At 38.9% G+C, this 12,508-nt stretch overlaps 1 protein-coding gene and 1 non-coding gene across 2 annotated transcripts; both read right to left on the bottom strand.

Annotated features, from left to right (window-relative positions):
• Positions 1-8,778: 8,778 nt before the first annotated feature.
• On the bottom strand, positions 8,779-11,319 carry LOC100726711 (cytochrome c oxidase subunit 7C, mitochondrial). The gene is made up of 3 exons (XM_003479466.5): positions 11,111-11,319; positions 10,012-10,156; positions 8,779-8,889 (listed from the first exon to the last, which is right to left on the bottom strand). Exons 1-2 carry the CDS (start codon positions 11,183-11,185, stop codon positions 10,040-10,042), a joined length of 192 nt encoding a protein of 63 aa, XP_003479514.1. The 5' UTR covers positions 11,186-11,319; the 3' UTR covers positions 8,779-8,889; positions 10,012-10,039.
• Positions 8,985-9,047, bottom strand: LOC111754553 (small nucleolar RNA Z39). The gene has a single exon (XR_002789228.1). It is a non-coding gene; the product is annotated as a small nucleolar RNA Z39 (small nucleolar RNA).
• Positions 11,320-12,508: the final 1,189 nt, after the last annotated feature.

The raw sequence follows: 12,508 nt of genomic DNA, 5'->3' as shown, positions 1-12,508 counted from the left end.
CCCTGGCTTGGTTTCTGCTCACGTCTCCACCACACATTTTTTTTTTCTTCTTTCTCTCCCTCCCTCCCTCCCTTCCTTTCTTCCTTCCTTCCTTCCTTCTCTTTCTTTCTTTTTTTCTTCCTTCTTTCGCTCTCTTTCTTTCTTTTTTCTTCCTTCCTTCTCTCTCTTTCCTTCTCTTTTTCTTTCTTTCTTTTTTTCTCTCTCTTTCTTTCTTTCTTTCTTTCTTTCTTTCTTTCTTTCTTTCTTTCTTTTCTTTCTTTCTTTCTTTCTTTCAGAATAAAACCAAGGAAGGTGAAACAGAATAAAGCCAATCAAAACAAACCAATGTAAGTGACACAGGACTTCAAAACAATACAAAACCAACAATGGCTACTATAATGCCCCTTATCTTCAGAATTGCTTCCCATACCTTCAGACATTAGTAAAAAGCAAACAAAACAGAACAGAGTAGGACCAATAAAAACAAAACAATGACTGCAATAAAGGACTTCAAAACATGACAACAGTAAATCCAAAATGACTACCATAATCTTGCTCTCTTTGAAGTAGCTGCCCATGCCATTGGATATAACAAAATGAAACAAAACAAAACAGAATAAAATCCAATGCAACAAAGCAATGAATATGATACAAGGCTTCAAAACAGGAAAACACGTACTTAACATACTTAACAATGGCTGCCACTTTCAGAAGATCTCCCTAAATGCCACACTGCATACCACTATCCTCTGAGTAGATGATCAGACCACTGGCCCTAGACCTGCAAAGTCAGAGAAACACCAAACACCGCAAGCATTAAACTGCATTTTGCCTCAATAGCTCTGGGCACAGCCTGTGTTTCTCCAGGTCAGGAAGTTGCTTGGAGGGGTGAGGATGAGGTGGGAAGTGTTGGGGAGTAGTGTTGGGGTTTTCTTGTTCCCCAGCCCATGCACTGGAAGGGGCTGGGGTCTGGCTGTCCTCCTGTGGCAGCGGCGGGCACATGGCACTGATTTGCAGGGAGGGATTCCTTCTTGATTTCTTGTTCTCTTCGCCCGCAGTCCACAAATGGCACTGACTCAGGGGAAAAGGCTGGGGTCTGGCAGTCCCCTGGTGGCAGCAGCCCACACAGGATGCTGGTTCTCAGGGAAGGTTTGTTGCTTCTCCCCCAGTTTTCTCCGGCAATGCTCACTATTCATACTGACTCGGTAAACTGGAACTGGTATCCAGGAGACCAAATGAAGCTTGACAATGGTACCTCTTCCGGGAGACTGAAATTCTCAAATTGAGGATCTATGTTACTGCCTTGAGTGAAATGACACAGAGATCTCAATATCTAAGCTGTGAGATTCTTTTACTAAATGTAAATTCTAACCCAAGTTTCAACAGGGATCTGAGATTTTTTTAATGAATATTTGTGAATAATGCATAACACTAGATTCATGAATAAATAAAACATTGATATATAATATAATGAAACTTTCTTGTTCTGAAATCAGAAGCCTAGCAGAACATAATGTAAAATAACATGAACTTTATCCTGACTATAACTTGATTCTTGAGTTCAGGTCACTGTAAAGGATCCAAGGGTCTGCATTTTAAGTCCTAACATTCTGCCTTGATATTAAACTTATTGAAAAATAATAAAAATTATTATTCTCATTTATAAAATTGATAGTCTCAAAAACTGAGGCAAATAAGTGACTATTTGTTATTTCAGTTGTGGGTATCATTTTGGCATTTCATACAATAAATGGTTTTTTTCCTCATCTGTAATTTAGTTTGACATCTGGGAATGAATATCTAAAAGTGTGACTAGTGGTAATTTTCCAGCTTTTAATAGTGGTGTAATCAAAGCATTTGTAGGCATTGCAGACTTAATTGACATGTAAACAATATGCCTATTGCTGATAAGCACATACCAATTTGCATATCAGAAACTAGAAGTAAACAAGAAGCCTCTGCCTTGTAAGTCTTTTGAGCCTTTTCCAAGTCTTAACTTTATTTTTTCCTCCTAATTATGCTATCGGTATAGGTTTGCTTCAAAACAAGAGCATTTTTTACCCCTTTCCCACTGAAGGTGACAACGAAGAGCTCCAGAGGTCCAACCTAGGTTTGGGTTCCAATGCCCAGGTGTGCAGTCACATGGCTGTGGCACACCTGGACCCCTTAGCTCCTTAGCTGAGCTCTCTTACTTGACAGAAGACTCCTTGATTTGCCTTCTTTTTTCACTATTTCACTGCTAATTTTCCAGGAAAGCCCTTGGAAAGCTCTTCTGCCTTGGGACTCAGAGGCAGTGTGGAACTTAATTCTCTCGCTCTCCTGGTTCTCAGGCCTTTCCTTAGCCTGGTAATGGAGCCTCAGGACCCCTTGGTTGTCAGCTTGCTGGCTTCTCAAGCTCTGAATCATGCACACCAATTCCCCTGGTAAATCCGCCCTACCTTCTCTCACTCCATATCCTGTCGGTCCGCATCTGGAGAACAATCCACACAGAGACACTCACATGGGGTCCAGTCCTAATCCTGCAATACGCTCCTCTTTGGTCTCTTCTTTCCAACCTTGCCCTCCACTGCTCATTTTAGTTGCCACAGTGAACTTGTTAAAATCAAAGTATGATTCCCTCAGTCTCTTCCTCAGAGGAGGAAGGACTTTCATTCAGAGAAAAGTCAAGATTCTTACAGATGCTTGATATCAAATTTTCCCATGTTTTTATGTTATGACTATAACAAGCAGAGCATAATTTTATATTAGCTTTATATATCTCCAATAACTTTTCCTCCTGAGATTACTAGATATGCCCCAATATACATAATGCAATCTTCTGTGATTCTGGTAACCTCACCTAAAAAAATTTAAACCTGAAAATTCAGTCTTGGGACCGAAACAATCATTATATTGCCTCTGACACCCATGGGAAATGATCGTACATAACAGACATGGCTCACTGGTCTGTGTCCACTACAACCTAAGTAGACAACTCTCCTTCCCCAAGTTTCCTACCATGATCTCTTTTTCCAGTAGATGCTCAGTGTACCCTGACTATCAAAGATGCATTTCCCTGGTCCCTTAGACTGATCTCACAAAGAACTGTAACAAATGTGGCTGAAAATGATTTTTAAATTATGTAACTTCCCTTTCATTCCCATTCCTTAACAATCATTTTTTCCCCTGTAGGTTACATTTTAGGAGTTTAGTCTTAGCATTTTTAAGTTCTCAGTGTGTGAATTTAAGTTATTGCTTGGAAGCTTTTTCAAAATTTGCTTGCAAATTGATGATTGATTTGACTTTAGAACATTGAGGTTCAAAGTTTATCATAATAATGACTCCTTCTATCAGAATATTTTGGAGTCTATTATAAACTACAAAAACAGTTGTCATAACAACCAGAGCCTAGCACCTTAGTGTTCCAAAGTTTTTGTATTTAATTTATGCACCTAAATAATAGCATTCTCTGTATCACCTTAAAGCATCTATAACAAAATGCTTGCCAATAGCATTATTAAGCGTGTTTAAAGAACTTTATACAAATACATATCCTATGTAATTCATGAATGTATCTCTTTACATATGTCTACATATATGTAAATACATACTCATATCTGTATAACCTGCTTTTTCCCTGTCTTTCAGTAGCAGCTCTGAAAAACCTCAGATACACTAGGATTGCAGTTCCATCAAGTGTCTATTGTTCATTTCGAGCTCTTGCCTAGTATTTATCATATTTTAATTTGTATGTATTTTATGTGTGTTAACATCTGCCTTTACACCAGGCTTCTGCATGCCTGAGAGGTAGGAAACACAGTCTTATTGTGTTTCTCCCAGACTCCACAGTACCTTAAGGGCAAGAGTTGAACAGATACTGAGTGAAATGAATGGATGTCTGTTGAACAGCTTTGGGGCAGGGCACGTAGAGCTCTGGGCTGACAGCTGCTGCTCTGATGGAGTGCTGACATCCTATGAACATATGCAAATAGTCCTGCCTTCAACTTTAGAGCTCAACATTTCTCTATTATATATTAAAATGAGATCCCTTACTGCCTCTTACTGCCATTTGATTAACTGCACTATTAAGTTATTTTATAATGCCACAGAAAGTACTAAGTATTCATGGCATCAAGACTTTGCCACAGATTTGATAATGCAGAGGCATTCAGATTTCAAGACCAGAATGAAATGAACCATGGAGACAGAAAAGCCAAAACCATTTCACATTGCCTTATGTCTTACAGAATTTCCTATTTGTTTTTTTTTCCGGAGTTACAGAATAAAGATCTAGCTCGTGACTTTTGCTCATGTACATATTATTATATATAGTACACGTAATATAAAATATGAAATAATAAAAGGTTCAGATATACACAACTTATTACTGAAACAGCACAACTAGTGGCTACAGGAAGCATCTGATTTGCACATGTCTAAGTCTTATTTAGGGCACTCAAGTAAACCAAAGGCCTCCTTCTGCCTCTAGAAGCTCATCTAGCCTGACATCTTCAACAACATTCTGCTCTATATTTGGGCTGCTCTTCCCTTCAGTTCACTTTTGCAAATTTTTTTGAGTACTGTTTTTCAGAGATGTTAATCAGATGTTTTCAGAAATGCAGTTGCCTTCAAGGATATTTCATTCAATTAATATTTGTCAGTCCTTTGTTTATTCCCTATAGGATAACCAATCCTGAGGAAAATAAACTTCCATTTTAATTGACGCTGTTCATTCTGTTATTCCATGTGTTTTCTGACACCAAACTGCACAGTGCTTCATTTGTACTATATTATTTGTAACTTCACAGGTCAGATTTTCTTTGGGAAATTCTTGGATGATATTAGAGCTGATACTAATCATATTAAGTAAAATGCCACTTAATAGGTTCACCTATGGTGTCTTTATGCTCTGAAATTTTTATATATAAAAATTATATACTGCATTAAGTCCTAGAAATGATTACAGTGAAATGACCAAAGCAGGTTGTAGCTTCTGGAAGAGACCAGGCAGTGACCTGGAAACGCTACGAGAACTCCGGGATTACTGTTCTGTACTTAACATCAGTGTGTTATACAGTGGAACGCATCTCATGGTGTGTATTTTTTCCTCACTTCTTAGTTAATACCTTTCCTTCCATTTCTTTACCAAGTTTTCAGCCATTTCTTACATATTTTTTAATTTCAAAGATTGTGTCTTTTTTGTATTTTGGTTTGGAAAGAATAGTTTTTCCTTCTCACCTTATTCCTAAGGTTTTCAATTTCTAATTCAAGGTGTTTTTTTCTGTCCCAGTATTTGGAAATGTTTTACGATATTTAAGTGAGAATGGATTGTGTTACAAACTTCTGCTTTGGGATGTTATTTCCTAGGGGCAAAATTTTCATCAGCTCAAATGAAATGTTAGGAAATTGTTCTCTGCTTTTATTAAGTTTATGCGAGTCATGTCATATATTTGCATTGCTACTTTTTCTTTATACCAATAATACAGTTAATACTACTAAATGTACTTGAGAGCTTGAGGCAAGTCAGATTTCTTAGTTCAAAATTACTTTTGATATGGTGAACTATTTCCTTTTAAACACTCATATTGATGGAGAGATTATCTTAACACTCTGTCTCTTTTGTGTTTTAAGAAACATGTATTCCCCTCTTGCTTCCCTTTATCAAGTCCTCCTAGATAACATCTCCAACAATGGGATTTATTTAGAAGTGGTGGCATCTGAAATTTCTGCCTTAGACTTGTTTTGTTAGCACCTTCCTAGTGTTCAGTGCTCTGACCTGCAGCATCTCCGCTGATGGGCAGCACACTGTTTCTGAAAGTGACTTTATCTAATTTATTTCATCTTTCTATCTTTACCCTCCCCTCAAACACCCATCCTGCCACATCTACGCTTACATCTTCCTTGGGGTTGCAGGCTCTAAAAGTGACTTTGCTAAGCCTTGATGTTTACTATATTATTTACAAGTAATTTGAAGTACTTCCTATTTACATTAAACCACTGATTATGGATAATTTGTTTTTCAAGACTATGGATATTTGGAGTTGTGGGGAGATTTAGATTTCTCTCTTTTCTGTGACAACCTGGGAATTCTCTAAAATCCAGGAAATTAAGATTAAATTCCCCACACTGTCAAATATTGCGATCCAGTTTTGCAACCCATACTAGTCTGTATCAGAAAATGTCTGATGTTGTAATTGAGAACCGCATACCCGAAAGTGCAGACAGGGAAACGGCACCATGTGGCAATTCCAGACTACCTTCTTGTGTAACTGATAATGAATTAAGGTACCAAGGTGAAACAGAATTAGCTCTGTAATACTGAGTGCATCCAACAGTCTTAGCCAATGTTTGGTGTTAGCAAAATCACTTCCCCAGAAAGGTATGTAATAGAAGAATTTCATGAATGATCTAGTACCTGAATGAGGAAATTATACTCACTGAATAGCAAAACTGCTACCTTGAACATAGAAAATGTGCCAATATTGGTAATTTAATAAGGGTTAAAAACATTGTATTTGGGGGATATTCTATTTTGATAGTACATAAGCGTGAGGCTTCGCAGACAGGAAGAGGATTTGCTCTTCTGCAGATCAAGTTCCATTCTTGCTTTCAATAAATATTCATTGATCAGTCTGCAAAGAATGGATGAAAAACATGATTAAGTAAAAGCCTTCAACATCAGAAAGATGACCAGGCGATACGGGAAGTGGGCAAGAAAACTACTGATTTCTAGAGTAGAAGCAACTATTGCCTGTTTAAAGATAAGGAGAAATCACCAGCGGCACTTTTACACATGGCACGTAGCTTGCTTAAATGAGTGTACATGACACCATGTGCAATGCTGAAGGCTGCAGGCGCCTCACTGAACATCAGGCTGTTCCCTCAGGGAAGTCGTCATGTGAACAGAGGGGTAGTGACAGCACCACCACCTTGCAGCACCCGATCCGCTGGGCACAGCCAATCCTACCTTTATGGAAAGTGTTGTTTAATATGATCTAAAAACCAGGGTGGAAACAAACTTACAAAAATCAATCACGTGCAGCAGTTTTTAAAAAGCTAAAGCCAACTTTAAATCACAGGCCAACCTGACGTTAGTACTTTTGGCAGGGATTTGAAACATCATATTTTTGTGGGGTTAAGTTGGTACACTTGAAAGAGCAGATTGTAAGATGGACAAATCTTATCCTCAACTTCAAGGCTTTGACCAGAAAACTGATCTGTAAATTATGCCATCAGACAGGAGTGCTGGGACACTCATCAATGTTGGGCTTATCAAGCCTCGGTACAAGAACCCATTCTTTCAAGTTCTTGATGTGACTTGCTAACTCATATACAGAAACTAAGCAGCTGTCTGGCCGTTACCCCACAGCAATGTACCTCATCACTCAGGACCAGCCTCTCCTGGGAAGGGAAGACAGGAAGGGGAGGTTTCTTTCTCTCACTCATGTTAAGTCCATCCCTCAACTACTTTTCCACTTAGACCCTGCTACCAAATATGGTTCCTTTTGATTCCTGACGATTTTTGGGCTGGTCAGAAATTAGACTAAAGTCAAACTAATCTCATGAGGTAGCATTTCATTTTCTTCAAGAAAATAGTCCATAAAAAAACACCAGAGCAAACTGCATTCAGCACTGGACACTAAGAAAGAAAGTAAAGTGCAGGCACATCTGGGCAGTTACCGGAATGCAGATTGCCAGGCAGCTGTCCAAGAAGCTAGAGATGGTCCATAGCACATAAACTGAGAAACATATCAAAACTTAAGATTCTAGCAAACCAGCTTTTACTGGGGCCAAAAGGAAATCTCAGGTGGTAAGAGCTGACATAGACAGCTGTTCTGTTCTATGAAAGGATGGGAGAATCGTTCAGGATGATTTTGCAGGAATCCAGAAATGAACTTTTATAAGCATGTCCTAGTTTTTAAATGTTGGCTTAAAACAGTGCAGCACCCTCTTACCAAACCATCCAGAAGAGACTGCCAGTCTGCAGTGTCTTTCCATAGTAGTCATCCACTAGCTGTAGAAGTCCAAAAGTGAACAAACCAAGATTTAAAAAAAAAAAAAAAAAAAAATATATATATATATATATATATTTGGTGGTACCAGGGATTGAACTCATGATCTTGCACTTGCCAGGCAGACACTTAGGCCGCTGAGCTAAATCCCTAGCTAAGATTCAAATATTTGATAGTGAGGCTAGAGATTTAGTTCAATGGTTCAAGTGTTTGCCTAGTAAGCATAAGGTCATGAGTTTGATCTGTGGCACAAAAAAAAAAAAAAAAAAAAAAAGAGTGCTAAGATTGTTTTAAAAAAAATTGGTAGCACCCTAAACCCAAAATTAAGCGACTATTGACTTTTAAGCAGTATTTTACTATGTATCAATAACTCATAGATAAGATCAACAGTGCTAATTATCTCATCTTTTACCTTTTGCTCAGGGCATAATACAGCCAAAGCTCCAGAACAAATTTGGAATATTTCCTCAATTGTATTTTATATGTACTGGTCAAAAGGAGAAAAATTAACGTAGAGAAAAATTCCTGATGGTTACACATGGAGAAAAAAGCAATTATTCCTTTAAAGTAGAGAGGAAAACTGAAAGCACAGGAGTTATCTCCCTTTTTATTACAACTACCTATGTCATACTCGTATTTTATAACAAATTAGCAACAACATTCTCACCTGAGAATCAAAAATTAAAATCTCAAAATCTAAAACTATCAAACAATCTAATGTATAGTTAATTAAAAAACTAATACTGGAGAATTAGCCAAATGATAAAAAAACCACGTTCGTAATAGTTTGTATTTCCGAGGAGAAGCATTAGGCATTCAAGTCATTACTTTATTTTCAAACATATCTAGTACGCCATGTGAATTTAAAGAGTTTGATCTGTTTCCAAAGAGATTACATCGCTTGAGAAAGTCTTCCCATCTGCAAAACAAAAACAAAAATGAATGGGATTTAAAAATCTCTACTCATTTTACAGATATTATGCACTTTCATTAATACACTGTTAATCAGTTTAGCACATCAGAAAGCGTTTACAGTATCATGATTTTATTCATACTGATTTGCTTCATCACATGCACCATGAAAAAAAAAAAAAAAACAAGAAAAAGAATCTTTATGAGAAGGGCTTGGGTAAATCATTTCTCTTCTAAAGTATTTTCTCAACTAGGAAAAATAGACTTTTTACTCTAAGGTACATTTTGAAATTTATTTTCATCATCCTACAGAGCTTCCCATAGTGTTGTTTTAAAAAACTATGATACTAAGTAATATTTTATGCACACAGAGGATCTAACCACAGAGCACATGTAAGTGTCTCTGAGCGTGTACTAACACATGTCCCTTAATGCAGGGGTTCTCAGCCTTGGAACTCTGGTATCTCACCACCTAGTTGGGTCAATCACAAAACAAAGAACATTCACTCTTCCCATTTGAGGACCACTGCCTTCATTCTCCCAAGACAGCTGAGCTGATCACAATTCACAGTAGCACATATCTCTGGGACACAAAGATTTGTCTAGAAGATTTTCCTTTTTCCCTGGAAATTCTGACTTATTAAATTAGATTTTAAGAGCTGGGAGCAGTGACCATTTAGAGAAGGAATCAAAAAGTTCAGAGTGTTTAAAGAGAATGTTGTAAGCCACTATTATTTTAGTATACTACTACTCATCAATCTCTTTAGTAGAATTCTATCTGGTTTGAACTTTGAGCTCTTGAATAAAACTGCTTGGGTGAGAATCCTGACCCACTGCCATCACTACAGGAGCTATGTTATCTTGGTCATCTTACTATCTTTGTGTCTTGGAGTTAAAATCACAACCTTGCTTGCTAAGAAACCATGAGCTTATTAATGTAAAATGGTACTGAGTCACTGGCAATTAATTAAATCAGAGATAATCTGTAGGTTTACAAATTGTCTCCACCAATACTACAGCTAGACTTAATATCAGAAAGCACGTGTATGCACCTGTAGGGGTGTGATTTATTTTGGAAGGTAGGATGGATAATTCACTGCTTTACGAAGATGTGAATTTCACTCATTACCTGTGAAAGGCGATGAACCAGAACATCCTTATTTCTTCAGTAGTTGGTGTCTCACTATCAAGAAAGGTGCTGCAAAACCAGATCCAAGGTACAAGGTCATCATGGCCAGTAACCGCCACTTGTTTTCCACAGAAAATGGCAAATTCTGTTGGGACAGAAAACAAACCACAAAAATGAAAGGTATCAGATTCTGTCAATCAAAATAGACAAGTACACAGAGAACTCTGGGAAAGTTAAGTAGACATACTCTTGGTGCTTGTACCACAAGTATTTGGCTTTCCTGAACATCATGTATGGTTTTAGGGACGCAGATGTAAAATAGGGGAACGACTTCCTATTTTTACAAATTTTTTATACACCATTGCAGAATGCAATGGTTAACATTCATGATGGGGAGTTTGTGCCTAAAGTAGCACATCGAATTCTTTACACTCTTCAGAGTCATTTTAGAAACACAACGCACTATGTTATTAGCGCACTGTTTATTAAACATTACCCACCTAACAGATGAGGCAATGCGGCCGCCTCTGTAAAACCTCTCTTTTCTGCGCGGAGCTCGCTTGCTACCTCCTCTTACTGCTTGCTACACCTCACCTAACCCTCCGAGGTCACTCCTGATGTCTCGGTTTACCAAGATTAACTGCGATTCACCTGCGATTAACTGGAGCTGTAATTAGGGAGGGCCAGTTAGCACTGCTAGTGTTAGTCAACCAGTTTTAGCAAACTGGGAGATAGAGCCTACCCAAGAGAAAAAGGGAGCAAGAAACGAAGATTAGAGAAAATTAGGACGTGTTAGGTTCTGGTACCAACTCCTCACAGTAGATGTGATCATTAGGCAAACACAGGCCGATAAAGGGACAAAATTGATCAACACCAGGCCTGATTCCCAGCCTCGAGCCCTCGCCGTCCCAGTGACCTTCACTCGGCCTGGCCTGCGGCGCTCTCTCGGGCTTCCGCACCCGCAGCTGCTCCGATCTGGGGATCGGTGAGAGCTGATGCCGGCGGGGTCCCCGGCCGCCCCTGGCCTGGCCGGCAGCGGGGCGAGCGCATTGCGGCCCAGGTCTCCCCGACCCCCGCGACGCCAGGCCCTCGCACTCACCTTCCCGGGCCCCTCCTCGTAGTGGCTGCGGCGCACCACAGAGGTTGTGAACCTCCGCACGCTCTGACCCAGCATGGTGCTGCTGGAAGCTCTGCGAAAGGCGCAGACACACAAGGCGGAAGACACCCTTGAGACCTCAAGCCTTGGCGCACTCGCGACCTTCTTCCCCGAACGGAAGAGACCGTAAAAGAAGATGGGAAATAGGCTTCAACTTCCGGGGGTCAACCCAGGGGCGGGCTCCGAGGATTGTGGGAATTGTAGTTGAGACCAGGGCGGCACCTCATCATCCTCAGAGATTTGTGGAAAATGTAGTCTGGAGCTGGATTAGAGAAAGATCAGAATCCGGTGATTTCTTAACAAAAATCATTCATTCAGACCTGGGTGCTTTTCTTCAGTCTGTTTCCCGAAACGACTTTGTTTAACTTCATCCTGAGTTTTCTAGTTTGTGAATGAGGAAAATAAATTTACCAGTTCTTTAGCAATATTAAGAGGCTCATGGTATGTTTTTTTCAGCGAACAGTAGTGTATAGCACACAAAGTAACAGTGACTTACACGACCGGATTTATCACCAGAATCAATGGAGACAAGAAAAATTACATAAAGTGGTAATAAAAAATAACTGTCAAACCAGGATTCTATATCCAGTGAAAATATTCCATCACGAGATGAAATAAATGCATTTTCATTCTAACACGAGATGAAATAAATGCATTTTCATGGAATGAATTAGTTACCAGCAGATACGCTAAATAATATGAAAGGGAAGTGTGGATAATCAGGTATAAATAAAATCACAAATTATAAATATCTGTATTTATAATACACTATTTCATTCTCCTAGGTCCCTAAAAGTATTGTGGTCCAGCTTTGTTTTGTTTTGTTTTGGTTTTTTTGCTTCATTTTTCTTGGGCTTTTTGGTCCCATAGGAGTTATTTTGATTTTTAAAACTTTTATTTCTTTTTAATTATTTGTCCATATGTGCAGTACACAGTGATTGAATTCACTGTAGGGAGCTGGTGCGTGTACCTGACACCTCTGATTCTTTTTATGTCCCTTTCCCACCTCTTGCTCCCTTTTGTCCATCTCAAGAACATACTAAGACATTTTTCTGAGGAAATAAAGCCTAAAACAAATAACTGAACAACAGGTGACACAATGGTTGTCAGAGACAAAACTGAGCTGAAGTGTTCCAAGGATGGATTCCCAAAGAAACAGAATTGATTATAAGTAAGGGATGGGAAACAGAGAAGATTCAAGTCCATTTGAAGTATGGCTTACCCAGAGTGTAGAAGCAAAAAGCAAACTCGGACATCTGCGTCTAATCTGGACTGGGAATTGATGTGTTCCTGCAGAGAATACACAATTTCATGGAGCATTGACCTCAGACAAGGCCACTT

The sequence above is a fragment of the Cavia porcellus genome, unplaced genomic scaffold (genome assembly GCF_034190915.1).
Source record: "Cavia porcellus strain 051 isolate PalLab524CR breed Dunkin Hartley unplaced genomic scaffold, mCavPor4.1 scaffold_2, whole genome shotgun sequence".
Taxonomy (NCBI): Eukaryota; Metazoa; Chordata; class Mammalia; order Rodentia; family Caviidae; genus Cavia; species Cavia porcellus.
This window is presented reverse-complemented; position numbering and strand designations above follow the sequence as displayed.

Coding starts and splice junctions, on each gene's coding strand:
- LOC100726711 (XM_003479466.5), bottom strand. CDS start 11,185: ATGCTGGGTCAGAGCGTGCGGAGGTTCACAACCTCTGTGGTGCGCCGC. Junction 10,157..11,110: donor ACGAGGAGGGGCCCGGGAAG/GTGAGTGCGAGG, acceptor CTGTCCCAACAG/AATTTGCCATTTTCTGTGGA.